The 27,933-nt window shown below is 37.7% G+C and overlaps 2 protein-coding genes across 3 annotated transcripts; one reads left to right on the top strand and one right to left on the bottom strand.

Moving 5' to 3' along the window:
• Positions 1 to 647: 647 nt before the first annotated feature.
• On the bottom strand, positions 648 to 17,422 carry spryd7b (SPRY domain containing 7b). Its single transcript, XM_061724608.1, has 5 exons — positions 17,294 to 17,422; positions 11,183 to 11,299; positions 9,555 to 9,721; positions 7,622 to 7,724; positions 648 to 1,641 (listed from the first exon to the last, which is right to left on the bottom strand). The coding sequence occupies exons 1-5, from the start codon at positions 17,400 to 17,402 to the stop codon at positions 1,544 to 1,546; spliced, it is 594 nt and encodes a 197-aa protein (XP_061580592.1). The 5' UTR covers positions 17,403 to 17,422; the 3' UTR covers positions 648 to 1,543.
• A 2,839-nt stretch (positions 17,423 to 20,261) lies between these two features.
• Positions 20,262 to 22,549, top strand: trim13 (tripartite motif containing 13). 2 transcript variants are annotated; one of them, XM_061724609.1, is made up of 2 exons: positions 20,262 to 20,429; positions 21,017 to 22,549. In XM_061724609.1, the coding sequence occupies exon 2, from the start codon at positions 21,023 to 21,025 to the stop codon at positions 22,259 to 22,261; it is 1,239 nt and encodes a 412-aa protein (XP_061580593.1). In that variant the 5' UTR covers positions 20,262 to 20,429; positions 21,017 to 21,022; the 3' UTR covers positions 22,262 to 22,549. The 2 variants fall into 2 exon arrangements, with proteins under 2 accessions (XP_061580593.1, XP_061580594.1); XM_061724610.1 differs by lacking the exon at positions 20,262 to 20,429 and adding an exon at positions 20,437 to 20,928.
• The last annotated feature ends 5,384 nt before the right edge of the window (positions 22,550 to 27,933 follow it).

The following is a 27,933-nucleotide window of genomic DNA, read 5'->3' on the forward strand; positions in this document are numbered from 1 at the left end:
GAACTAACATAAATAAAATACACTTCAATTAACTGTTTTTTTTTTTTTTTTGTAATTTATTTTCCCAAGCCACTCGGAGCCGCAGTATAAGGATGAAAGAGCCGCGGGTTGCCGACCCTTGGTTTAATGGATGCAAAATGTAACCCCAGCCTCTACTGTAGCGCCTTATAATGCGGTGCGCCTTATATATGGAAAATGTTCCCTCGCCCGTCTGTCTCCATGACGCTTATATTCCGCGCTGGGCTTGTTTTCCAAACAAAGTTTCAAGATGGCAGCACGCAGTAAACGCTGGTCAAGAGCAGAGACCATTTATTTAATAAATAGCTTGGAGGACCTGGAAATAGTTAAAAGAACAGATGGCAGGAAGCATAAAAATTGTGAGCTTTTCAAAGTTGTAGTTCCAGTAGACGTAACTTCCGGTCCGCCCCCTATCCAATCAGAACCTTCCCAACCCCCAGACCTTAAGAGGAATTGGATAAAGCCGATCAAACGTGTTTTTTCCATATAAACCTCAATTCGGAATTTCTATTTCCATGTAAACTCTAAGGAAAATAGTTTAATTCTGAATTATGTAATTCTGAATAATTAATTAAAAAACATCATGTAACTGTGGCCATTGTCTATATATAAACAATAAAAATCAGGGGTTACTGATGCCTCCAAACACAAAAGTTTAATGAATCAACAATAACAGGATTTGTACAATAAACATTTTAAGTGCAAACAAAGAACAAGCGACAAGTTGAAATATTTGACCGTCGACTTCAGCGATTGATATGCAAATTTCAATACAGCACAACAGATTTACTTTTGTATATATATATATATATCTATATCTTAGATCAGAGACAACCAGCGCCGGCCCCGGTAATCTTCTCCCAGAAGAAAAGAAAAGAAAAAAGAAAAATCAGAGAGGTGATTCGAGAAGTAATCTTAGTGTCAACCGTTTAAGAAAAGTGTTTGGCCTCCGTTAAACGTTTCCCGGCGCCGTCGGACCCCTCCGACCTCCTCGGACGCCGGACGTCCCCTGGAATGTTTTCCTGCTGCCCGGCGCGAGTAAATTAAACTGTCAGTATAAAGGAAAAAGGTCAAGTGCTAAAAGTCTTAAAGAAAAAGACATGAATCTGGAAATTAAATAAATACAAATAAATACAGAAGTTGTTGCATTAAGGATGAAAATGATAAGAATAAATCAACAAAACAGAGCTGCTGTTCCTGAAAACAGTATGTGGACACACCTGTGGACCCAGGCAGCAGCTGAAAGTGTGATCACAGGGACACAAGGCAAATTATCTCACACGTTTCTCTCCCCGCAGGCGTGAACAACCGTCTACAACGATCAGGCGCTCCGGCCTCCTCCAGGATGGTCCGACAGTGATCCGGAGCAGCGGAAAAGACGCAGGGCGAAGTCGGGGGGGGAGGAAAACGAGACGCACTCAAGCCACATAGAATATCCGGTCAAGGTGAAACGGCGGCGCCGCAGAGGTGGTGGTGGGACTCGGAGGAGGAGGACGGCGACACCGAGAGAGGCCTAAGTGCTGGTCTAGAAGATCTGCTGCTCAAACAGGATCTTCTCAAACCCCTGTGGAGCCGTGTGGTAGAAGTCACTAAACTGGCAGTCCAGGATGGCGCTGTCGTCCACTGCAACGAGAGGACAGACCAGGTCAGAGGTTAGACGTCAAATAAAAAAAAAATAGATTTCCCAATTCTAAATCGATTCTCATATTAATTCCTAAAATTCGATTCATATGTCTAAAGATCGATTTTTTTTTCTTTTATTTATTTATGTTTTTTTTCTTTCATCATTATATTACAACTTTTGGTTATTTTTTTGTTTATCCCCAAAAAAGGAATATTTTGTTGGACACGAGACTAACTGGTGCCATGTTTTTGCCTTTAAATATGTTTAAAGGTATGAAAACATTAAAGTGTTAGGTTATAATTGCATAAATTGTCTATATTTCATTACTTTATATATTGTCTTGGGGTTACATTTGCAAAAAATGCTAAAAACCAAATGCTCAAAAATTAAAAACCAAAATAGCCCGAAAATGGAACAAATAAAAACGGAATGTGGGAAAAAATAAAAGCGATTTCATCCGTCTCTGTTTCCTCCCTGGATCTGTTTAGTAATTCTGACCCACATGATGTTTCTGAAAGCAGTTCTATCAGCATTCTGGGAGCTGATTGGTCCTTACAGCATCATTAGCTGCAATACTTGCTGTTTAATCTCAATATAATACTAGTAGTAATATTTTGCATAACTACAGTCATATAATTCATGCAACAGCTCAAAAAACAGTTTTAATAACACTAACCCAAATCAATATCGGAATCGAATCGAATCGGATCGAATCAAATCTTGATAATCGATTCTGAATCTTAAGAATCGGAATCGAATCGATTCTTGACATTTGAATCGATCCCCAGCCGTACCCAGAGATGCACTTTTATTCTCCTTAAAGTCCTGGAAACTTGAAGTTGAAATTGAATTTTTTATTTCAAACATGAAACTGTAGTGAATACAAAACAAAACAATAATAATCAATAATTAAAGCTGCAAGCAGCAATGAACGGGCCCTCGCGCGTGCAATTTGCACCAATTAAGGTCAAGGACTCAAAACGAAGTCCGATGACACCACCCATGACTCTTTATGTGAAACCATTCAAAAGTTATGGCAGAAAGTAGGGACTATCAAATATCGGCAAATCAGAAGAAGGGGCGGGGCTAATTTGCACCAATTATGTTCAAGGACTCAACACTGAGTCCGATGACACCACCCACGACTCTCTATGTCAAACCATTCAAAAGTTATGGCAGAAAGTAGGAACTATCAAATATGGACCAATCAGATGAAGGGGGGGTGCGCTTTTTGGCGTCTATCGTCGCCACGGTAACGCTTTTGACTGAGAAAAGTAATGCACATCGTCGCAGGATAGAGACACACATTTTGATGTATAAAACACCTGGGTGCACGTTACGGTATCGGCGAAGAAACGGCCGAAGAAATGGCATAAATTGCGAGACTTTTCTTTAAGTTGTGTACTGATACAGGTGTGTACCGATTTTCGTGCATGTACGTCAAACCGTATCGTCGGGCTTGAGGCACGAAGTTTTCTAGGGGGCGCTGTTGAGCCATTAGGCCACGCCCATTAATACAAACCATGAAATATCACATTTTTCGCCAGGCCTGGCTTGCGTGCAAAATTTGGTGACTTTCGGGGCACGTTTAGGGGGAAAAAAGGCCCTCCTTTCGTCGGAAGAAAAACGAGAATGAGGATAAAAACAAAAAAAAACAATTCCTACAGATACAATAGGGCCTTCGCACTGTCAGTGCTCGGGCCCTAATAACCAAAAAGTGCCTTGCTTTAGTCACTACAGAAATGCTTTGAGATATTTTAGTGCAGATGTATTTAATGTGAGGCTTCCAGCAAATCCAATATTAAAGACTGAACTTCTATTTTGAGTGAAATATTTCAACGAGCCGCATAAAATGAACAGTGACACTTTGGGGAGAAAATAAGTTGTCTTTTTTGTGATTAACTAAGAAAAAAACTACATTGTGATCAACTGCAATGACGTTTTCATGTTGAGTGAGGGTAAACCAGCCCCAAAGTGTCCTTAATATGTTCATTCATGTGATGGTAGAGGGAATACAAACAAATGATACAACTGTAACTACTTGCATTCATGGCTGTTCAAAGATCATCAAGGTGACTGGAAATTAAATCTTTGAGTTTAGGATATTGTAGGAGGCTAGTTTAATTATGCCTTGATCTTTGTTTATTACCATAATTGTTTGTGTTGTATTTATTAATTTTTTGTTATTATTTCGTCTTTTCTTATTCAAACTTTTAATTTTTATATTTTCTATGCCATATATGATATGATATTGTGAGGAAGAGACAGGACTACATAAGCGTTCTGCTTCCTCCTGTTCCCTCCCCAACACATTATTTTGCTGTTGTTCTTTATTTCTGGATGAGACTGTTAAATTGTTTTGCTTTTTTTTTTGACATTTTGATGCTTTTAATTTGATGGTGATTTGTTGTTGTCCGAGATAAAGCCAACAATAAACAATAAAAAGGTGCTGTCTGTGCCGCCTACAGGTACATATATACGTGGATATAATAAGCAGTAGTGCACCAGTATGACTGAGAACCAAACCGTAAGGTTCTTCCTAGAACCCGAACAAGCCAGACAAGGTCAGAAATACACCGTATAAGTGCAGACTATTGATAATCTACAGCATATTAACAGTACAACTATTCATATTAATGCTAAAATGGTAAAACTGCAACTTTAAAAGGGGCTGAAAGCTGAAAAAGACGGTTGGTTGACCGTATGGTAACTTAATAGCAGCACTTTGCTGCCCAATCAAACACTCAGCTGAGCATTTTATCTGTTATAAAGTTTTAGTGCCGGTATTAATCTCCCTTCAGGGATCGATGAAGCGGATCTGAGCTGAACTGAGCAGGAACCGGCGGAGAAACGGTTCAGGACCTTCATCCTGCAGCGTTTCTCTCTAAAGTTATCATGTTTGAAATGACGGCCTCCTCCTGCCACTGCCGGACACTTCACAACGATCCGGTGTTGGATACGTGGCGTCCTGCTTGGGGGTATATTAACTTAACAAAACTTTATTGAAAATATACAAACTCTCAAAAAGGATAATGGATAAATATCAATTTAAATGCAATATGAAAAGAAAAATAGAATAATGTTACGACTTTATTCTCATAATATTACGACTTTATTCTCGTAATTTTACGACTTTATTCTCATAAATTACGACTTTATTCTCGCAATGTTACGACTTTATTTTCGTAATATTACGACTTTATTTTATTACGACTTTATTCTCGCAGCATTATGACTTTTTTTTTGTAATTTTACGACTTTATTCTCATTATATTATGAATTTATTCTCGTAATTTCCCATTTTTTTTTTGTCTTAGTTTGGCCCCGATACTCCGTCGTACAAAAGAAATACTAGGGAAAAAAAAAAGGGATTCTTGAAGTTTGCTCTTAAAAGCATCGATGGATGAAATTAAAAAAAAAAAAAAAATGGGGATTCTTGTAAGGAATACAAAAAACTAAAAAACAAGGCGCTCTCAGAATTAAAAGGTGCATATGAATAACAAAATAAATTAAGCATTTAAATTCACATAATGGAGCATAGAAAAGGAGGAATTATTAAATTAGAATAACAAATAACGAGCAATGTCTAGACTTATTTTACTTGCATTTTGTTTTCTAGCATTTTGAGACACGTGAAAAAAATCAAAATCAAAATTACAATTTCTCCATTTGGCACAATGAATATGGTACTTACCCAGTAACAAAATTATATTAATAATATCAGAAACAGAAAGTTCCAAATCATCCATGAAGAAAATAATATGGCACTAATTCAAAAGGTGGAACATTATTAATTTTAAGAGATATCCAATTGTATATGTCTGTCCAGAAACAATGAGACAAAGGACATTGATAAAACAAATGATCCAGTGTTTCTTCATCCGTTTTGCAGAAGGAACATTGATCTACCTCAAATTTAAATCTTTTTTTAAGAAATTCTGCCACAGTATAGACCTTATTCGGGGTGATATTAACGTTCCTCAGAACGCCACAATCTGACATGAGAAGTGTTCAGGAGAAACTAAGTAAAATTGATACAGCCCTCTAGTGGAAGATCGAGGGAACAGCCACAACAGAGCAGAACACGACAGTCTGTCCACACGGGAAAGTTTGTTTCTTTATACTTGGGAGTTCTACCATCAGATAACGCCACTTCTGGGGACAAATATTTGTTTCAGATTCTAAGTGCGGCCTGTAGAAAGGCCATTACTCCATTCATTATTATTTTAGGAACATCAGATGTTGTTATAAAGTTAAGCAACTTCCAACAATGTTTCCTCTCCTATAGTCTTATTATTGCAAAAAAGTTACTTCTCATGCATTGGAAGAAAAAAGATGTTCCCACCACAAAGATGTGGCTCAGTGACCTTACTAACACACCCCACTTAGAAAGAATAAGATATATTCTTCTGGATAAACTCACTTACTTTGAAAAAATGTGGTCCCCTATCATTCATTATCTCACACCTCCAATCAGAAATGGACATTTCCCCTTCACATTAACAAAGTAGTGAACAGATGGAAGAGTAAGACTGGCTGTTTATGTATTTTTACCTTTATTTTATCAATTTTTTTATTCATTTATTTATCTATTGTTATTCTTAGCAATTTTTCTTCCTTTGTATTGTGCATTCCACATTTTATATCAGGTTCTTCATGTATTATGTTCTGAGAAAACAAAAAAGTGCACTATGATAAAACACACTTGAAAGAAAGGCCATTACGAGGAAGTGGTTAAAACCAGAAAACCCTGCAGTGGATGAGTGGATAGACATCATTTAGGATATTTTTAAGATGGAAAGAATTACCTTTGTCATAAGATTGCAACAAGGAGTGTTTTTGTAAAGATGGGATGGATGGATTATGTAAGTCACACCGGAACAAAAGCTCGGTTTTACGTCTGTCTCTCCCCTTTTGTTTTGCTTTGTCTTTTAACACGTCTTGTAAAGGTTTGGTAGAAGCATAAAGGTGCAGCCCAGCATCCCCGTTCTAGAGAGCTTAGTTCTTATTTAGCTTTTATTTCTTATAATATGCTGGAAGGACCTTTTCATCTTTGTATTATTTGTATAATTTATAGAGATTTATAACAAACGCAACAAAACAAACGCAAAAAAAACGAAAAGTTAATTTACTAAAAAGGAAGGCATAAATAATTGCCATGAATCGCAGCATATCCGATAATATAATTCTTCTACAAATCCATCGTCATTCCACAAAGAGAACAGTTTTTTACATTTTTTTAGTTTTCTAGAATGCATTTGCCGATTTTATTTCTTTGTAGACGGTCGTTTATTTTTATTAACTGACTACTATTACTGTATATATCTTCGCAGGAAAAATATTACTGCTAAAAAAGATGATAGAAGATATTTATTCTGAGAATATCAGTTTTGAATACGAGGATAGTGACAAAGTAAAACAGTTAAAAGAGAAGTGCTGACTTTTTCGGCACACTGGCGTAAATATCCGCGCCAATTTTTAAAAATAAATACACTTAATTGTACTGGAAAAATCTCTAAATCACAAAGAAACACTCTCTGATGTAATAAGAAAGATTTTGTTTTTAATTAAATTTCCTATAAAAAAGCGAAATATAAAAAAAAAACACTTGTTTCTGTTTATCTTTGTAAAATGATATTAAAAGTATCTTACATAATTTGAAAAAAAAACGAGAAATTTCAAGAAAAGATCCTGAAGAAATATATTTTACATAATTAGAGTGTAAACAAAGTGCATATTTCCTTTAAAATTAACTAAACTGATATTGGATTAGATTACAATAGTAAAAAAAAAAATTTGAGTATTTTTTGAGCGTGCGGCCCGCGAGAAAAAATTGGTCAAATCCGGCCAGCCAAACAAAATGAGTTTGACACCCCTGCTCTATAGTGAATTGTCAGGATGAGGTAAATGTGAACCATAAAAACCATAATAAAAAGAGAATTAAAAAGAAAAAAAAGAAAAGGAAAGAAAGCAACTCACCATAAACGACGGGGAACACGGTGCCGCGGATCCCGGAGGCGGGACAGTGCATGTTCTTCCCGTTCAGGTACAAGTTCAGCTCCACGTGGTCGTAGGTGATGCCCTGAGGACGACAGACACGCCGGTAAACTCCCCGCAGGAAACCCGTTAACCCGCTCTGATCACCGGAGCAGCTTTCCTCTCTGCTCTTGGAGATTCTTACAGATTGAAATAAAAGTTTAAAGTGTTGATTAGACTTTAGATTCAGCTCTGGATTCACATGATTCCAGTAATCTGCTGAAAGGAAACGAGCAGCAGATAAGTTGAGCGTCCGGCAGGATTCCTGGAATCCTCTCCCGCTCCAATCGCTCTTTCTGCTACTGTCCCAGAATAAAGACCTGCCTTAGTCCAAATAAGACGTAAAAATGTTTGAAAAAGTCAAAATGTCGAGAAAAAAGTCGAAATGTCGAAAATAATGTTGAAGTACAATTTCGAGAAAAAAGTCGAAATGTTGGGTAAAAAAGTCAATTTCATGAATAAAGTTGAAATGTTGAGGGGAAAAAGGTGAAATTTCGACTTTATTCACGAAATTTCAACTTTTTTCTCGACATTTCAACTTTTTTCTCGAAGTGCACAACAAAAAAAAATCTTCCCCTCTCAAATATTTTTTCTCCTGCATGGCCCTGATACTCTTCCGTACTTAATAGAGGGATAACAGATTTTCAGGACATGAACTTGACAGTCAACTTAATTTTAGAACGTAGATGAGAGAAAATCTGTTAAATACAGGACTGTCTCAGAAAATTAGAATATTGTGATTTTCTGTAATGCAATTACAAAAACAAAAATGTCATACATTCTGGATTCATTACAAATCAACTGAAATATTGCAAGCCTTTTTTTTATTTTAATATTGCTGATCATGGCTTACAGCTTAAGAAAACTCAAATATCCTATCTCAAAAAATTAGAATATTCTGGGAATTTTAATCTTAAACTGTAAGCCATAATCAGCAATATTAAAATAATAAAAGGCTTGCAATATTTCAGTTGATTTGTAATGAATCCAGAATGTATGATATTTTTGTTTTTTTAATTGCATTACAGAAAATAAGGAACTTTATCACAATATTCTAATTTTCTGAGACAGTCCTGTATATAAAATCTAAATGGGAAGGTGAATTACAGGCCAAACTTTCAGAGTGAGAGTGAAGCCTATTGTGCAAAACACAACACTAATAATAATAATCAAACAACCTCAAAAGTTCTGCATCGGTGACCTTGAATGTTTATGACCTCATTCAGTCATTTAAAGTGTCTTTTTCATGAGTTTGAGAGTTTGCGGTAGCAGCTTGAATCCGTGTGAAAACATCAACGATGCTGAAGTTAGTTCTATTACTGGAACCAGTGTTAAAGTCAGTAAACAAAAGCGCACGTGGGTTTTCCACGAGGCTCCACGTCCCTACAAGCTCCAAGTTAGAAACTGTGGTCGACATTTTTGTGTTTTGAGCGCAAATTCAACCAAAGAGCGTTTAAAGCTCTGCTCTATTAACGGATATAATGACCGAAATACGCCCGATGAAAATAGAGCCCACTGTAATAAAGACTCTAAAAACTACACAGGAAGAGTATTATTATTATTATTATCGTTATTACTATTATTATCATCATTATTATTATTACTTATGAGCAGTAAAACAGTTAATTTGTCACCTTCCTTAATGTGTTTTCTCTTTTCTCTGTGATGGTCAGCTCGACACCTTCTCCTGCTTTTACATTGAGTAACATTGAGCATAAGAGCTCTAATTATATGTACACTATACTTGGAATTGAATTAGGAGAAACTTAAAGATCCACAGCTCTAAGTTTATTAATTTAGAGACAGAGTTCTTGGTTCTGGGCCTCAGAGGTGAGAAGGTTTCCTCAGAGATCCGGTCAGTAAACGTGGGACTCACTACGATGTCTCCCTCCTGGGGAAGGCTGTTGGCCGGTAGCCGGTTCTTCTCCTCGTTGTTGTGGTAAACCGACCCGTCGTGCCTCAGGACCAGGCTGTTTGTGTCTCTGCCGAAAGGCACTTGGTTGAGATTCACCTTCTGGGTGGCCACTCCGACTCCCCACACGCCTGGAAACAAAAAACACGGGAATACCGTATGTCATTATCCTGGACCTGAACCGTCACCCTGGATCATACCTGTCAAGTCTCCCCCGTTTTGGCCGGGAAACTACCGTATTTCAGCCCTCTTTCCCGCCGTCCTCCCGTATTAGTATTTTCCCATAAATTTCCCGTTTTATAATATACTGTAATCAGAGGTGGGTAGTAACGAGTTACATTTACTCCGTTACATTTACTTGAGTACATTTTTGGGAAATGTTGTACTTTTAGGAGTAGTTTTGAATCACTATACTTTTTACTTTTACTTGAGTAGATTTGTGAAGAAGAAACTGTTCCTCTTACTCCGCTACATTAGGCTACGTTGAGCTGTTACTTTTCTTTTATCCCTTTTATCCGCGTACGGGTCAATCTCATGACATCACTGAGTGATTCTTTGGGAAAAATTTTTGTTTTTGCATGTTTTGTCACATTTACACAGACTCAAACACACACAGAGTTTCTATGAGTTCATGTTGTTCTAGTTCTGACTGGTTAAAAAAGAAAAGTACAAAGGCTTGAAATTTTGTGCTATTCTGCTTAATTTATTTTTTTATTCCGTTATTATTTTATTTATTTTATTATTTATTAAAGTACTTGAATTTACTTTAAGCTTATTTTAATTTAAGCTATTGTTTTATTTTTTATTAATTTTATTATTTTATTGATTTAATTTGCCTGAAGATGATTATTTTGTACTTTTGTCTGTTTGAATGGTTGTGTTAAAAAAATTTATCAGATGTTACTCAACAGTTACTCAGTACTTGAGTAGTTTTTTCACCAAGTACTTTTTTACTTTTACTCAAGTAATTATTTGGATGACTACTTTTTACTTTTACTTGAGTCATATTATTCTGAAGTGACAATACTTTTACTTGAGTACAATTTTTGGCTACTCTACCCAGCTCTGAATATAATAATAATAATAATAATAATAATAATAATAATAATAATAATAATAATAATAATAATAATAATAATAATAATAATAATAATAATAATAATAATAATAATAATAATAATATAAGCGAGAACTGCCTCCTGCTGTTGCCTGGGTGGCAGTTTCTCGCGAGGTTAATGGCATCAACGGGAACAAACTCGGAACAACAAATCAGAGATGGATATATGTAACTCTGCTTTTGGAGATTCAACCAACAACAACCAGCTACGGCGGGGAATTAGTACGAAATTTGATGTGAAAAAAAAAAGAAAACTATTATAAAAGTGTGTGGATCTGCAAACATGCAAGAAAACTAAAGTACCGTCTGCTGCCACATTTCCTTCTTGCATGAGAGCAGAATTTGAGGATGAATCATGTGAGCGTGCCGTCATGAGACGGCGCTCCAATTAAAAACTGCAGTGTGTCACAGTGGACTCCGACTCCCAGAATGCACCAGGACAGAGAGCAGGACGGTACGGGAACCCGGGTCTTACCAGTGGACTGGATCTTAAACTCAAAGTAACTTTTGTTCTGGTGCAGCGGAGCGTTGGCCAGGCAGCCTCCGGTGCCGCATATCCTCCGGCCGCTTTTCACGATCACCACGTCTGTACCTGGAAGACAGAAATCATCACAAGCTCATCCACTTCTGGTAGAAGATTCTGTAACATCCATTAAATGTTTGGTACGTCTGACTTTCCAGTGCTTGAATGCTACGGATGTGATCTAAACTTGAGCCTATATACCGTCTGCAGAAACGAGCTCTAAGAATAATACGTTGTGTCTAGGAATCCTCACTGTTTTTCAAGTCAATCATCTTCAATTTGGTCTATTTGTTCACGGCTCATTGGGGAGAACTCTTCCCCTATTTTGTCATAACCTATTTAGGCATAATTCTCAGGTCCATAATTACCTCGCAGTTCAAATGACCTCAGACCACCAACCAGTACAGTCTAAACTCTATTTAATATTGGCTTCAGAGGGTCAGAGATTTACAATTCTGTCATTATATCTAGGTGACTTGTCTCCTCATAAATTTAAGAACACTCTGAAATCACTTCTCTTGGACACTAAATACTTTCCATATGCTCTGCTAAATGAACCCGGGTCCATTCATTATTTTCTTTACAGTTATATTCTTGGTGTGTTTTTTACCCGATTGTTGTTATATGTACAGGACTGTCTCAGAAAATTAGAATATTGTGATTTTCTGTAATGCAATTACAAAAACAAAAATGTCATACATTCTGGATTCATTACAAATCAACTGAAATATGCAACTGAAATGCAAACCTTTTATTAATTTCATACAGCTTAAGAAAACTCAAATATCATATCTAAAAAAATTAGAATATTCTGTGAATCTTAATCTTAAACTGTAAACCATAATCAACAATATTAAAATAATAAAAGGCTTGCAATATTTCAGTTGATTTGTAATGAATCCAGAATGTATGACATTTTTTTTTTTTTTTTTAATTGCATTACAGAAAACAAAGAACTTTATCACAATATTCTAATTTTCTGAGACAGTCCTGTATGTCTCATCATCTTTTTATTAATTTTACTTCTTTTCCTTCACCTGTATGACATGTATTAGGATACTTGTTATCATTAAATGTATGGAGAATGCCACTTCGTGAGCCCCTGGAGGGTTTTTAGGGATTCTCCATCACAGTTACTGAATCTACGTAAACTTTTTTAATGTTTAATGTTTCATTATAAACCACTTGGTGTTACTCAAAGTACATTTTCATCAAATTCATCAAATAACGTGACACTGTGGATGAGTATAAACACCTCGGAGTACCAATTAGGAATGGGCGATATTTTACCGTTCACGATAAACCGTCAAAAAAATTCCCCACGGTAAGAATTTGTATCTCGTGGTAAAAACGATAAATTCCCGTTGATTACATTTTTGTGTAACAAACATGTTTGAAGGCGGATTTGAGAGCGAGGAGCTCTTTGTTAAACGAGGCTCCAGCTCCGTTATCTGGAACTGGTTTGGATTTAAAAAGAGTGACGAGGAGCAAACATCATCTGTTATGTGCAGAGTCTGCAAAAACAGAAGGATATGGTTGTTACATTTTGATATAATGTTTGACTATTAGGAAAAAAAATTGCAATAGTATCTAATTTGTGGCATGTTCCAACCGCAGGTTAATTTGCACATTTAATTTATATTAGAAGAGGTCATCACTGATAGGATTTTATTTTCAGTTAACTTTTATTTATTTGTCCTGTTTCTTTATTTATCAGGTTGTATTTTTTTCTACTTTGTGATTTTATAAGCTAGGAAAACTTGAAGGACAATGGTACTTTTGCTGTTTGCACTGTTATCCAACTGTTTAAGCCATACAGTTTGAATAAGTGTTGAAGTTGTTGATAAGTGTTTCATTTGAGTCATTAAAGTTTTGCAGTACAGGTGTACTAATTTAATTGGTTTTTATTAATTCAATTGAATTGGTGTAGTTTAGTAGCATTTAGTATCTTTTAGAGCAGTGTTTTGGGGGCTCCAAAGACTGAATGTGGTGATAGATTTATAGTTACAAAGGTGGAGTTGAATTGGTATTTTTTTTATCGTCATTTTTATCGTTATCGGGATAAATGCCAGAAATTATCGTGATACATTTTTTTGTCCATACCGCCCATCCCTACACCTCGGAGTACCAATAGACAATGAACTGGACTAAACACTGAAGCTCTCTACTAGGGCCAGAGGCTGAAACCCTTCAACATCTGCCGGAGGATGCTGAGGATGTTTCTACGAGTCTTTGCCAGTTTGTGTGCCGGGACAGCAGGCTGAGGGTAGCGGTAACTCCGGTGACGTCGTCTCCCACTTCATGACGTGTCGGCTAAACATGGGAGCTCGTTCAGCAACAGATTAATTCCCCCAGGATGCACCACAGAGCCCCACAGGAAGACATTCCTCCCTCGGAACGACTCTCTGATTCACCAAACTCCAAAAGCCATCATCATCACTCCCATCACTTTTACTTATTTATTTAAGTAATAATTTATTGTGCAATACTGCAAAAATGCACTTTACTTTTTTTTTTCCTTCATTTTTTCACTTTTGCTTATTTTTTGTGATTTCTATTTTTTACAAGTCGGAGCTGCTGCACAAAAAATAAAACATTTCCCCAGGGTTAATAAAGTATTCTGATTCTGATAATAAGGATATTTGTTGCTGCAAAAAACAGCGGATGATTCACTCATGGGGAGTTCAACAGACTAGTGAAAATCAGATGGAAAGATTCAGTTCCTTTCCTGATGAAAAACGCTAAATTAACACAAACCAACTGAAGCAAATGCAACTTCAAAGTCCAGCTCAATTCAGAAATGTGGCTCGACCTCACAGCCAAGTGACGTTTTTCAGAAGTTAACGGTACTAATCAAACAGTTCTCAAATGTGTCTGTTTAAGGGGGATCGTTCTGAGTCTGACTCAGTAATCTGCTGATTTCAGACGTTAAAATGATTTCACACAAACTGCGGTTCAGCGGGCGGCGTTCATAAGTGGACATCTCAATGCTGCTGCAGATTTTCTCTCAGACTTTTCAATAAAGCCACATTACTTCAAATTAGGGCTGTTCGATTAATCGATTTTAAATCGTAATCGCGATTATGTAATTAGAACGATGTTAAAACGTGAAAATCGTAAAATCGATTTTTCACTTTTTTTTTTTTTATTTTTTATTTTTTATTTTTTTTTTTACCTTTTCTGCACACATATTAATGATTGATGGAAATACCTCTCAATACCTGCGACAAGTGCCCCATCGGAGAGGCTCTTTAGTGTAGGAGGGGGCGTTGGAACATGCCACCGGTAGACCGGCTCGTGTTCCTTGCAAAAAACTTGCAAATGTGAATAGCAAATGTAATGACTGACATTACACACCTCTACCTCCTTCATGGGTTGCATTATTATTTAGCATGCAAAGACCCAGTTTAGTTTAATTACAAAATGTCTTGTTTTATTTAATTGGAAATATAACTTACTGTATGTTTGCAAGTGCTGATTTGCTGATTTTTTTTTTCCAGAGATAAAACTTTATATTTTATTTACTTATTTTACAGAGTTTTGCACTTTATTCATTCATTTTTGGTTTAATAAGAGCAAAGTTTGCACTTAAAGCCCAATGGGGCAAATGTTCAATAAAAAACAGCATATTTGAAATAATTTCTTTGCCTTTTGTCAATTCACAAAATAATCGTAATCGAAAATCGGATTTTGAGAGAAAAAAATCGAGATTTTATTTTTGGGCAAAATCGAACAGCCCTACTTCAAATAAAATAAAATGTTTTTTCTGCTAAGAACTCAGGATTTGTTTTTTTTCTGTACGTGGCCCTGGATGTACACCTGCCTTTCGCCTGAAGAAAGCTGGTTTGGATGATGAATTTGAAGTAGCAACGTGTCTCAGAGTCAGGACACGGCCAACAGAACACTAATACTAACTGTGATCATGTTAACAGGTCAGTGACTTGACTGGGTTAAAAAGAGCATCTTAGAGAAGTTTCACCAGGAAAGACAGAGCAGAGGTTTATCAGTCTCTAAAAGAAACAGATAAATAGATAAAAAAACTGCATCTACTGGTTGTGAAACGACTGGAAAATAAAATATGGCGGTCAACTAGACACATTTTTGTGGCCTTGGTCTTGTCTCGGCCTCGGATAACTGAGATGCCGTTTCACACCAAGGTGACAGAATCTGGTATCACCGGTTCTTCAGTGTAATCTGATTACTATAATGGTAAATAATGTAGTCTAAAGTTGATAATTGTATCTTTAATATTTAAAATGTAGGTTTCATCTCCAAATTCAGTCCAATTTAGATCAGTAACATTTACTATTCATGACTTTTCTGAGGTGGAGGGGGGTGTTGGAGGCTTGTCTTAGGACGACTTTGATTTAATGTTTTGATCCACTTTGAGTCCAATGTTGATTACTGTAGTTTCTTAAATGGGCCATAATGACATTAAATAGTAACGGAAATCACTACCAAATCACTTATTCAGCGTTCAATCACTACCAAAGTACTTTGAATTGTCTTGTACATAAAATGTGCTTCACAAATAAACTTGCCTATTAATCTTTGTTTATAATAATTGTACACTTTATGTAAAAGACTGTGGAGTGGACAGTGGACTTCAGGAGAAACCAGACAGTTTCTTCCCCCAAGCTGTTGATGCTCTGATGACTCTCATCACTCATACAGTCTCAGAGTAATCAACCACTGTGCAATAATAATAATAATGATAATAATAATAATAATAATAATAATAATAATAATAATAATAATAATAATAATAATAATAATAATAATAATAACCACAATCATATGCTGTAAAAATGCACCTTTCAATAACCATGACTACCTCATACTAGGGATGGGCGGTATGGACTAAAAAATGTATCACGATAATTTCTGGCATTTATCCCGATAACGATAAAAATGACGATAAAGATCTATCTTTCTTTCTTTCTTTCTTTCTGGCTCATTTCCTTCCTTCCTTCTTTCCTCCTGCTCTCTACTTCCTTCTTCCCTTCCTTCCTTCTTTCCTCCTGCTCTCTCCTTCTCTCCTTCTTTTCTCCCTTCCTTCCTCCTTTCCTTGTTTCCTTCCTTCCTTCCTTCCCGTACGTTGTGTGTTGATTTAACGCAGAACTATAAATCAGCTTTACACAAAAACATCATAAACGGGAATTTATCATTTTTACCGCGAGATGACAAATTCTTACCGTGAGGAATTTTTTTGATGGTTTATCGTGAACGGTAAAATATCGCCCATTCCTACCTCATACTGCTGCACCTTTCACTTTTTTAAATTGTATATATGTTAATAAGAAACATTTGTCTATTTACTGTTTGCTACTATTTAAATCTGAGTTCAGTGAGCAAAAAAAAACGAAAACCAAATTCCCTGTCTGGCATGTTCAAACTTGGCCAATAAGCTCTTATTCTTATTACTCTATATATTATTATTCTATTCTATTCTTTTCTAATATTTTCTATTATATTATATTATATTCTAATTCTAATCTATTCTATTCTAAAAAACAAGTTTAAAGGCCAAACATGTAGTTGTAGTGTTTTCATTTTTATCCTCTTGCTTTTTCTAACGTTTTTAATTCAGATAAGACGGTAAAATAAGGCAGATTACATGCACCTTTAAACATTTTAAGCGAAATTAGTGTTTCACAAATGTCTTAAGTACTTTTAACACAGAAAAGAAAAGGTAAATAAAATAAACACAGTTATCAACTCTAGATTGAGACCTCGTTATTAGCATTGTTCATTACTTACAGCTGAATCTAGATAAATAATAAAAAAATAAGCCTGAAGGAAGTTAAAATATATATAAATGATCATTTAAATAATAATAATGAAACCACATGAGCTGATTTATGGTTCCGCGTTACACCGACGCAGAGCCTACGCCGTAAAGTACGCGGCGATGCACACGTACGGTGCGCGTCGCCGCGTACCCTACGCCGTAACCCTACGGCGTAAGGCTCTGCGTCGATTTAACGATTTAACCATAATTCAGGCTTTACAAGCGCCCAAACGTCACCCAGATGGGGTCTAAACCCACATAAACCCACTCACCCATGTGGTGCGTGTCCAGCTGCACCGTGGGCATCTCTTTGAGGGGAATGTGCCCCGATCCGCCCTCGCCGCAGCAGCCGAAGCAGCACGTAAACATCGCAGCAGCCATCGCAACTCCGCCACCATCAATGTGACGTCACTGACGTCAGCACGTCACCGGCGGGGGGGACGTTTCCGGACACGTGACCGCCCCCTGTATCCTAATGCCGCGTTCCATTTGTCCTCGGAAGTGGTTATTTCCCAGTTCCCAGTGGATTTTTCAACTGGAACGCCCCTCGAAGTGGGATTTCCCACTGGGAAAGTGGGAGAAGCTTCACCACCCCCGAGTTACCATTCCAGATTGGCTGCCATTCCCAGTTCCCAGTTCCGATTTCCGAGGTAAATGGAACGCGGCACTAAAGATCGTGCTCTTGAACACCTATTTAATTTTATCATTATTTACGCTAAATTCTTTATTCACAAACAAAAATGTGCCCCTTTTCTACTAGAACTAAATTATCTCATTAAATCTCTTTATTTGATCAACAACAAAAAAAGCAATATATTTTGAATCAACTATGAAAAGTTTTTTCCCTGTATCCTCTGACTAACCTTTTATTTATAACTGTCTTGAACTTTCCTTATTGTTTTCTATGCATCTGATTCTATTCCTCATACCTGTTTTATTCTTCTTTTTTATTTATTTATGTATATATTTTATTCTCTATTTATTTACTTACTCATCTTTATTATTATTATTGTTGTTAATAATAATAATAATAATAATAATAATATTATAATAATAATTATTATAATAATAATATTATATAATATATATAATATATAATAATAATAATAATATTATTATTATTATTATGACTGTTACCTTCATTATCTATATTATGACTTCGTATTCATACTAGATATTTTTATAATTTACTCCATCATTGTACAGGACTGTCTCAGAAAATTTGAATATTGTGATAAAGTTCTTTATTTTCTGTAATGCAATTAAAAAAACTAAAATGTCATACATTCTGGATTCATTACAAATCAACTGAAATATTGCAAGCCTTTTATTATTTTAATATTGCTGATTATGGCTTACAGTTTAAGATTAAGATTCCCAGAATATTCCATTTTTTTTAGATAGGATATTTGAGTTTTCTTAAACAGAAATGAACACTATAGACAGAAATGTACAATATGGGGTTTTTAAAGTATTTTTAAAGTGTTTTTAAACTGTAAGCCATGATCAGCAATATTAAAATAATAAAAGGCTTGCAATATTTCAGTTGATTTGTAATGAATCCAGAATGTATGACATTTTTGCATTACAGAAAATAAAGGACTTTATCACAATATTCTAATTTTCTGAGACAGTCCTGTATGTGCTGTTGTTTGTATAGCAAGATTTGCTAATAAAGTTTTAAAAACACACGTGACCGCCCCCTGGCGGCGGCGGCCGGAACTACACCAGCCCCCATGCCGCCTCGCCGCGTCCAATCACAGCGGGTAAGATAGGCAGTTGCTCCTGATGGCATGGAAACAAGGGAAGAAAATCAAGGTCAAAATTTGCTCCACGTGACTAAGTAACTATTGAGTATCAATGTTACATAACCCCGAGTGATCCCCGAGGAGAATTATGGGAAAAAAACACCGCATATTTAGGTGTTGGATCAGTCACACAGACCAGGCAGGACTGCAGAGCAAAGTGGTGCATGTGTTTTTCTACTCAAAAAGCAATAAGTTGCTGATCTAAAATATAGTTTTGTCTGGATTTGACTCACCAATCTGCTCGAGAGAGAACTTTACTTTAATGAGCTGTTGCTCTGATAAACTGTCATCACTTATAGAATCTCAGACTAATCAATCACTGTGCAATAATAATAATAACAGAACAGAACAGAACAGAACAGAACAGAATAGATTAGATTAGAATAGAATAGAATAGAATAGAATAGAATATATATATATATATATATATATATATATATATATATATATATATATATATATATATATATATATATATATATAAATGAATGAATGAGAGAATATTGCACATAATGGATGAAGAATAGAAAATATTGCATAGTATGAGGTAGCTTATGATATATATATATACATATATATATATATATATATATATGTATATATATATATCATAAGCTACCTCATACTATGCAATATTTTCTATTCTTCATCCATTATGTGCAATATTCTCTCATTCATTCATTTATATATATATATATATATATATATATATATATATATATATATATATATATATATATATATATATACTGTATATATATATATATATATATATATATATATATATATATATATATATATATATACACTATGAAAATGAATCAATGAGAGAATAATGCACATAAATGAATGAAGAATATTGCGCAATATGAGGTAGACTATTGGTTCAGAAAGTTCACAGCTCTGGGAAAGAAGATAATGATGATAACCACAATAATAACCATAATGCACCTTTAATAACCATGTCTACCTCATACTGCTGCACCTTTCACCTGTTTTAAAATTGTATATATGTTCATAAGAGCTGTCATTTGTCTATTTACTGTACAGTGAGCGAAAATAACTGAAATAACTGTCTTGTTTTGACCTGAATTGGCCAAATACACCTGATTGTGATTCTGATAGTGACTCGGTGTAATCCGGAGCAGCGTCACTTGCGCGTCCGCGCCGCGTTAAGGTATTTGCTTTACTACTTATGCTGAGCATCTTAAGTAGTTCGGGGCTAGAAACGTGACATGCCAGGCTGGACTAAAACCTAGATGACAGTTTTCACGCTGTAATGTTTTGCATAGCAACAGCCCCTCCCCCCACCCGACCGGCAGGGACCGTCTGCAAAACACCGCGGTGCCAGCGACGCGCAAAACGCACCAATAACGTCCCCCAAACACCGCAAACACTGTTATATCACCGAGGTTGGAGGGTTTTTCTTTCATGCATGACACAAAACCATTGATTTTGCATGCAAATGCGGAAAAACACGCGTAATCCCAGGTCTGTGCGCCGAGCCTGAAAGGGTTAAGCCCGAACCCGGAAAGAGCGAAGTCTGCACAGCAACAAGCGCCATGATTGCGTTGCGCGGCGCGTCTCCTCCGCAGCTGGGGTGAGTGATTCCTCTGGTCCAGTTAGTTGCATGTTACTATGCTGCTTGCTAAATCTGTCACTGCCCTCCTTTCCGTTGCCTTCCTCGCCAACGGGAACCTGCGCAATAAAAAAAAAACGCCAAAACCTGCACGTTTTGTCGACAACTTGTCGCACTTTCGATTGGCTTGAATTCGGTGGCTCGACCCAGCCCGAACCAGGGCTTACATCATCCAAGTTTGTCTGTATTTCTTGCCTAATAATCTACCTGCGACGTGCGTAAAAGCGGGTCTTGCGACTGTCACGGGTTTGGAAACACTGAAAAGCAGGGGGATGTCTCTCCCAGATTGCGCGCTCGGAGCGTTTGGCGACCCTTGTGCCAAATTTTTACGCGGGCACATTGAGGCTCGGTTTCAGGATGGGGATACTTCAGAAACAGCTGGGACGTGACCACACACCCTGTATCCTTTGCGATGCTTCGGTTTGATCCGTAATTTGTCGCCCACACCCCCTTCGAGGAGGTATTTTGATCGAGCGCTGGCTGAATTATTGGGTTTGTCTTGCTCTAACATCTGTTTTTGACGCGTGGATGATGATTTGTTTTTACAGGGTGTGATGATGATGGAGCAGCTGGAAGAGGAGCTTACGTGCCCGGTGTGCTGCAGTCTCTTCGAGGATCCCCGGGTCCTCCTCTGCTCTCACAGTTTCTGCAAGAAATGTTTGGAGGGACTTCTGGAGGGGAGCAGAGGTCCGGCGTTCCGGGCTCCTCTCAAATGCCCCACATGCCGCAAAGAGACGCCGCACAACGGCGCAAACAGCCTGCAGATCAACTACTCCCTCCGCGGGATAGTGGAGAAGTTCAGCAAGATAAAAGTCATGCCCAAAATGTCCGTTTGCAAGCAGCACTGCGAGCAGCCGCTCAACATTTTCTGCGCCACCGATTTGAAACTAATTTGCGGATTTTGCGCCACGACGGATGAGCACACCGGGCACGCGTTTTCCTCCCTGGAGGAGGCGTACGGGAGGGAGAAGGAGGCTTTTGAGCATCTGCTGCACGGGGTGGAGAGATGGAGGAGCAAGGAGACGCAATCCTGCCTGGAGACGCTGCAGGGCAGCAAGAAAAAGGCGCTGCAGTCGGTGGGCAAGGACGCGCAAAAGGTGGAGGAGTATTTCGACAAACTCATCGGTTCTCTCGAGTGCAAAAAGAGTGAGATTCTCTCCGACTTCGAGACGCTGAAGCTGGTGGTGATGCAGGCGTATGATCCGGAGATTGCGCGGCTCAGCGCGGCGTTGGAGGAGCAGAGATGCGCCCTGGCCATGGCCAGGTCGTTCCGGAGCGGCTCTGGAACTCCTGCATCTGCTGGAGGAAGCGCAGCGGACCCGCTGCGCTTCCTCCAGCAGATGCAGGAGTTCAGGGAGAAGCTCAGGTTCCTGCAGGAGACTCCTCTCCCTTCCAGGAAGGACATGGACGCCGGATCCCTGGTGCGTAATTTCGACGTGAGGAAGTGGGACTCGCTGCGCCTCCGGGACGTGGACAGGATCGCGGTCCCACACGAGGGGGGGTCCTACAGAACCCACGCAGGTCCGAGGACCGCATGTTTCCGGAGAGTGACTCTTTACCTACTGCTGCTTCTTCTTCCAGGACTCATTTTCCTCCTGCCCCCCTGCAGCCTGGACGCGCATCTTTCCATCTCCGCCGTGGAGCCTTATCTCTCCGGCCTCCTCTCCCACATGGAAACGCACCTGCGGGAAATCACCTCCCTGTGCAACAGTTTGATGGATGCAGGTCAGGAATGTGTCACCAAGTTATATGACTCGGCTGTCCACTTTATTACCAGTCCTGGGGTGTCTTAACTAACTTAACTCCGGCACCTCAAAAAGCTGCAACATGATCAGACTGAGACCCCGAGATGAAGTGGATGTATGAAAATGAAAACACTGTTCTCCTCTCTTCTCAAGCTGAAGCCTTTATAATCAAACCCAATAATCAACACTGAACCCTCACATTGTAGCCTATAGATTTATAATGTAACTGCAACTATCTTAAACTGAATGTCAAGTGTAACTACTTTATAATTTTTACTATAACGTGACCTTTTGATTGTCAAAGATGATATTGGCAAATAAAAATGAGAAATTTGAGTCACTTCCATGATTGTTTTTTTTTATTTTTTTATTTAGATCTATAGTTAGGATGCTGTAAAAGGTAGTGAGGGAGATCCAGTGCATCCACTCCCCCCCCAACCAGTGATGCTGCAGCCTCCTCAAGGTTACACACGTTACGTAACGAGGCCTGCCTGAAATATTCAGCAGGCTGCAAAAGAATTAAATGCTCATGAAAGCTAAAAATACACAGAAACAACAGACTATTCCGATTATAAACTATGGCCATTTTTCTAATGTTAATTTGTTGCGTGACGTTTCCAAGGCCATGAAATGAAGACTCTTCAGTGTTTAATTATAAGATTCGAGCTTTTTCACAGCTTTAAATAAAAGGATCCAACTCCTGAATCTGAAATCATATCACCGTTTTGATGATAAGTTGCAAAGGAAAGACATTCTGGAACATGTTGGTTCAGTTTGGATCAGGGATCTTTTACTAAAACACATGAGAGCGAACAGTAAAAATGTTGACCAATGATAATTTAACCCTTTTATTCGTGATCCCGGCAGGGGTTTCTCGTTCTTCATGGGGAGGATCCTGAAATCAGATGATTCCATGAATCAGTGATGGAAGCGCTGACCAGAATCCAGGACGTGCGTCACAGCCTGTACATATATATAGCTTCCTGTTGCCAGGCAAATATAGGATGGAGATACAAAGTCTGCATTAAGACCTCAGTTTGCACGGGACGCATCTGTTAATTGTAGCCTATAATAAAGGTTCATATAAGGGAAATTAAAACCTCAACATGGAACTTTCTGCACAAGAGCGCAAAGTTCTCATCAAATGTTGATCTATATGTCAGATATAGATAGAGAAAGGGGGGGGGGGGGGGGATCCTAAATAAAGAGCAAAACAGGAACATAAAACTATCAATACACTTCGTGGTTAACAAAAAATAAATTATTGGAAAGTCATTTCAGGCCGACAGCATCTCCGTTTTTGCACCTCAAATCTAAAAAGGACCTTCAGCGAGGTTTACTGGTTCATTTATATCATATTTATATATTTTGAATGTTTTGATCATTGTCAGAATGTGAAAGAAGTACAAAGAGTCAATTTCTGCTTCCTGACAGAATGGTTGCGATTTTTGTAGGAGCGCAAAGACGCGCGTCAGGTCTGGAACTTAAATGTATTATAGTAGTTATTATAAACACACGCAATAATGATACTAAAAAAGATAAATATGTGCTAAAAAAATAATATTAAGAGGTGTACAGATGGAGGAGGTCGTGGAAATCTAACCTACAAATCAAAATCTGCTCAAAACATTTGAGTGAACGACGTTTTAATACTCAGAGAATTTAAAACAAAGTGCGGAATAGATATAAGAATTTTGTCATTTAAGAAATCACTGATTATCAATTTTCTTGACTTCAACTGTGAATGTGTGTGTGTGTGTGTGTGTGTGTGTGAGAGAGAGAGAGAGAGAACACACACACACACACACACACACACACACACTCACAAAGAAAATTATTTTATATCAAGGAGAAAATAATGTTCTCCGCAAATTCGACTCGATGTGATGTTAAGACAAATAAAAGGGTAAGAAAATTTTAAAATAGAAAACTTTTTTCTCTCTCTCTCCAAAAATAAGCAAATGAAATAAAGATCCACGAGAGGTTTCCCTCTTAAATTTGTGAAATAATAAAACCAGTATTTACAAGCTCCCAAAAATCCGGTCAGGCTATAATTATAGTTGCAATAAAATATGTACTATCAATTATATTACAAAAAGTGTATTATATTATAAAAAGTATTGGCCTGATAGGACTAAATTGAAGGAAATTGACGCAGTGATGCACTTTTAAAAGCAAAAAGCGAACACCATGAACAGGATGAAAAAATATTTACTGCTTAATATTAATAGTATAAAATGTAAAGGGGAAAATCAACAAAAAAAATAATTTAACTGCTCGAAATCGCGAACCTTATGTCGCAGATTTAACTCGCACGTTTTTAAACATGCGATTCATTTCTGAGCTTCGTTTAATCCGAGTGTGAAGCGCAAAACGGCGAGAGATGCTTCCGCGGCGCGAGTTAGGGCCTGGAATTATAATATTTAACATTTTTAAAGTCAAATCTGATGCCTTCAGACATTGGTGGAAAAAAATGAGTTTTTTTTTTTTTTAGCAAATTAAAAGGATGCACGAAAAGTTGTAGGGATAAACAAAAACCCAACGGACCTAGTTGTGGGAAAATGCGCAAAAACCAGCAGGCCGTCCGGATCAAACCCACTAAAACTCAGCAGCACAAATATATATATTTTTTTTTTTTAAAAAGGGGAAAATTAAGCCTAATGTATTCCTGCTTTTGTTTCTCATGTGGGGTCTCCGTGATGGTGGTGGGAGCAGCAGAACCGGCCTCTACTCCAGCAGAGGCCACGGTGACGAGGCCGTGAAGGTTCTGGTGGGTCTGCAGAGTCTCCACAGTCTCCAGAATCAGCAGCAAAGCACCGTTTGTTACTCCAACTTCACACAATGAATGATAAACGGACTTAAAAGCATTCGGCATGTTGAGATTTGTCACATTGAAAAGACACCAAAGACAAAAATCAGATTTAAACTTTTATTTTCATCCAAGAAGTGTGCATGTATTGTATAAAACAGATTTTTTTTTAAAGAAAATGCAAGAACAAGGTTGTAATTAACTTAAATTCAACTCTGTTTGACTCTGCTACTCCGGCGTCTTGGGTTTAGTTCTGGTGACTCGGAAGTGGTCGGCTTTGCTTCAGCAGCACGATCAATACTGGAGACTTCTGCTAGTCTGAACTCCAATATTTACGTGCTGCTACAGTAAAGACGCCAGAGAATCAGTGGAGACGGACGGATGGATGGATGGAGGGAGGCTGACGCGAGGCGACGTTGAGGATTCAGGTTTTACTGCGGCAGCACAGCATGGCCTGCATCTCAGAAACCCACAAACCATTCCGTGCTGCTACAGCATCACCAGAGCTGCAGTGCTGCTTCCGTCTCCAGCTCTCAGCATCTTCTCCATCACTCGTTTCCTTCAGGCGTCTAATCCTTCCAACGTCACTCACTCATCTACACAACGATGTGGAGAGATGACCAGCAGAAATGCAATTTGAGGCGTCCGTCCACTTCTCAAGTTTTTGGCACAAACCGTTTCTGGATCTGAAAAACAAAAGAAAATAAAACAGTTGAATGTAATTGAGCCGGAAGTTGGAGTGTAACTGTTCATGTCGACATCAGCATCCAAAACGAAGAGATAAAAGCGTCCTCAGGCTATTGATGGAAGAGTTAGAGCTGGACACTGATATGACAAGTTTTTTAAGGACTAATTTAGTCGTATTTCTTTTTGAACTGACGTCAGCTCGATGGTACCGCGGTAAAATTGTTTTTTAGAGGATCGGTGTTTCCCCTGACCACAGATCAGCTCACATAAATGAGAAAACAGACAGAGAGCAAGAACGTACATGGTTTATCTTTCATTCCTTTATTACGAATAAAAAAAAAAGGACAAATTATCAACAAAAAAAGCTCTTGGAGCTGTCCATCGTTCAGCACCATGGAGAGAGAATTGGCTGTTAATTTGTTATTGTTCATCAAATGGCACCGAAAAATATTTCCGCAATATTGTCTCCGTCCACTGATGCGAGTTATAGTGTGAATAACGCAACGATATTTACAAGCACCTTTTTTAGTTAGCATCAGTTACTGGAGCCCGAAACAATCCACTGAGATTAAAATTATGTGGACAGAACTTTGTATTTAAATTCATCTGAAAAAGATTTGAGTTTCTGTGAAAGACTTTCACAAGATTCGTCTGGCTGCACAAGTTTAGCCACGACGCAAGACTGGGCTTTGATGATGGAAGCTAAGAGTTGCTCAACATCCCAAAAGCCATTTGATGAGGTTACGACTTTCACAGGCCGCTGAAGCTCCTGCAACGTTGCTTAACGCGCATTTCATGTCACAACCAGGGGCTTTTCCCAAAACTGTTGCCACAACGATGGCCCAACTCTGTTGACCAAAGATTATTATCATTATTATAATATGGTGCAGCATTATTATTTTCCATAGATAGAAACAAGCAGATTAGACTTCGGTAGTTTGTTTTGCAGATTTTTTATCTAAAAGGGCGACTGGCATCAAGAGATTTAGGTTCAATACAAGAACAGAACTAGTTTGCTTGAGTTTAGAAAACAACTGCAGTAAGTTTGTTATAACTTCATTAAACTACTGAAATATAAAGGTTTTTCTATTATGTGAAAGCAAAAATTGGTGCAATTTGTTTTTTTGTCACAACTACGGACAAGACGTTTTAATAATCTCACCCACACACACACACACACACACACACTTATGTGTAAAGTGAGCCTGTCTGTCAAACGGACAGAGGTGGCAGTCGGAGGGAAGTGCTGAACCGTTACAATCCCATCGTACTCCATCATCCTGCCTGAATTATTCCACCACAGAAACCACCAATGTAACCCTAAAGGGGGAAGAACAGGCAACGTTTTTAAAATAGTATAACTCAAGGGTAGAAAAAAAAAAAGAAAAGAAAAAGATTTGGCTTTAAATAAATTCTAAAAGCAAGTTTTTAGGCAAGTGATACGATGTGGATGTGAATTTAAAAGAGAAAAATATATATATATAGCCCACTGGAGGGATCAAGAAAGCACCTTAATCCGAATATCTTCCAGAAATAGAGTGTGTCAACTTCTGCAGCAAAAGGTTTTAGGTTTTTGAGAGAAAAATCAACAAAATATGTCAGTTTCAGGAGTCTAAATGTAGTGATTGTGTTGCCACTAGAGGTCTCAATGGACCTGTAATTATGACCATAATCTGAAATGGACCTGACAGTGAGAATCTCACAACATCTCCAGCATGTCTCTTCATGCAGCTCCCTTTTCCAAGCTGTTTCACACGAAAACAAACGGCAGCATGACTCAGACCAAATGGGTTTTAAAAAGCCATTGAAGTCACTCACTCGCAGAAAAAAACAATGCCCTCCCGCCGACTCAAAAACATTCACTAGGTTTTATTATTATCAGGATGGAAGAAGAGATAATGGGAGGAAAAAATAAATTAAGAGTAAGAACCAGGAAAACCACAAAAGCACTGGTTTCATCACCCAGACAAGCAGGAATGAAGGGATGACGAGGAAAAAATTAACAAAATTTAAAATCCAACTTAAACTGTCAATGTCATTGTTCCCACATTTTTATACATATAAAATAAAAAAAATAAAAAACAAATGCCCTCGTCCCTAAAATAAACCACCATTTATAAAAAGGGGCGGACATTTAGGGCCGAAAGGTCAGAGGTCAATCTACAAATCTGTTGTACAAGTCAGTTATACTAATGACATGGATATTATTACATAATGCATCAAT

This window comes from Cololabis saira, chromosome 6 (assembly GCF_033807715.1).
Source record: "Cololabis saira isolate AMF1-May2022 chromosome 6, fColSai1.1, whole genome shotgun sequence".
In the NCBI taxonomy this organism is placed as follows: Eukaryota; Metazoa; Chordata; class Actinopteri; order Beloniformes; family Belonidae; genus Cololabis; species Cololabis saira.

What these genes read in the sequence shown, in the direction of transcription:
- spryd7b (XM_061724608.1), bottom strand. Translation starts at nt 17,402, where the DNA reads ATGGCTGCTGCGATGTTTACGTGCTGCTTCGGCTGCTGCGGCGAGGGC. An exon ending in GCTGGACACGCACCACATGG is followed by an intron (nt 11,300 to 17,293) that starts GTGAGTGGGTTT and finishes TCTGTCTTCCAG; the next exon opens with GTACAGACGTGGTGATCGTG. An exon ending in CGTGTTCCCCGTCGTTTATG is followed by an intron (nt 1,642 to 7,621) that starts GTGAGTTGCTTT and finishes CTCTCGTTGCAG; the next exon opens with TGGACGACAGCGCCATCCTG.
- trim13 (XM_061724609.1), top strand. Translation starts at nt 21,023, where the DNA reads ATGATGATGGAGCAGCTGGAAGAGGAGCTTACGTGCCCGGTGTGCTGC.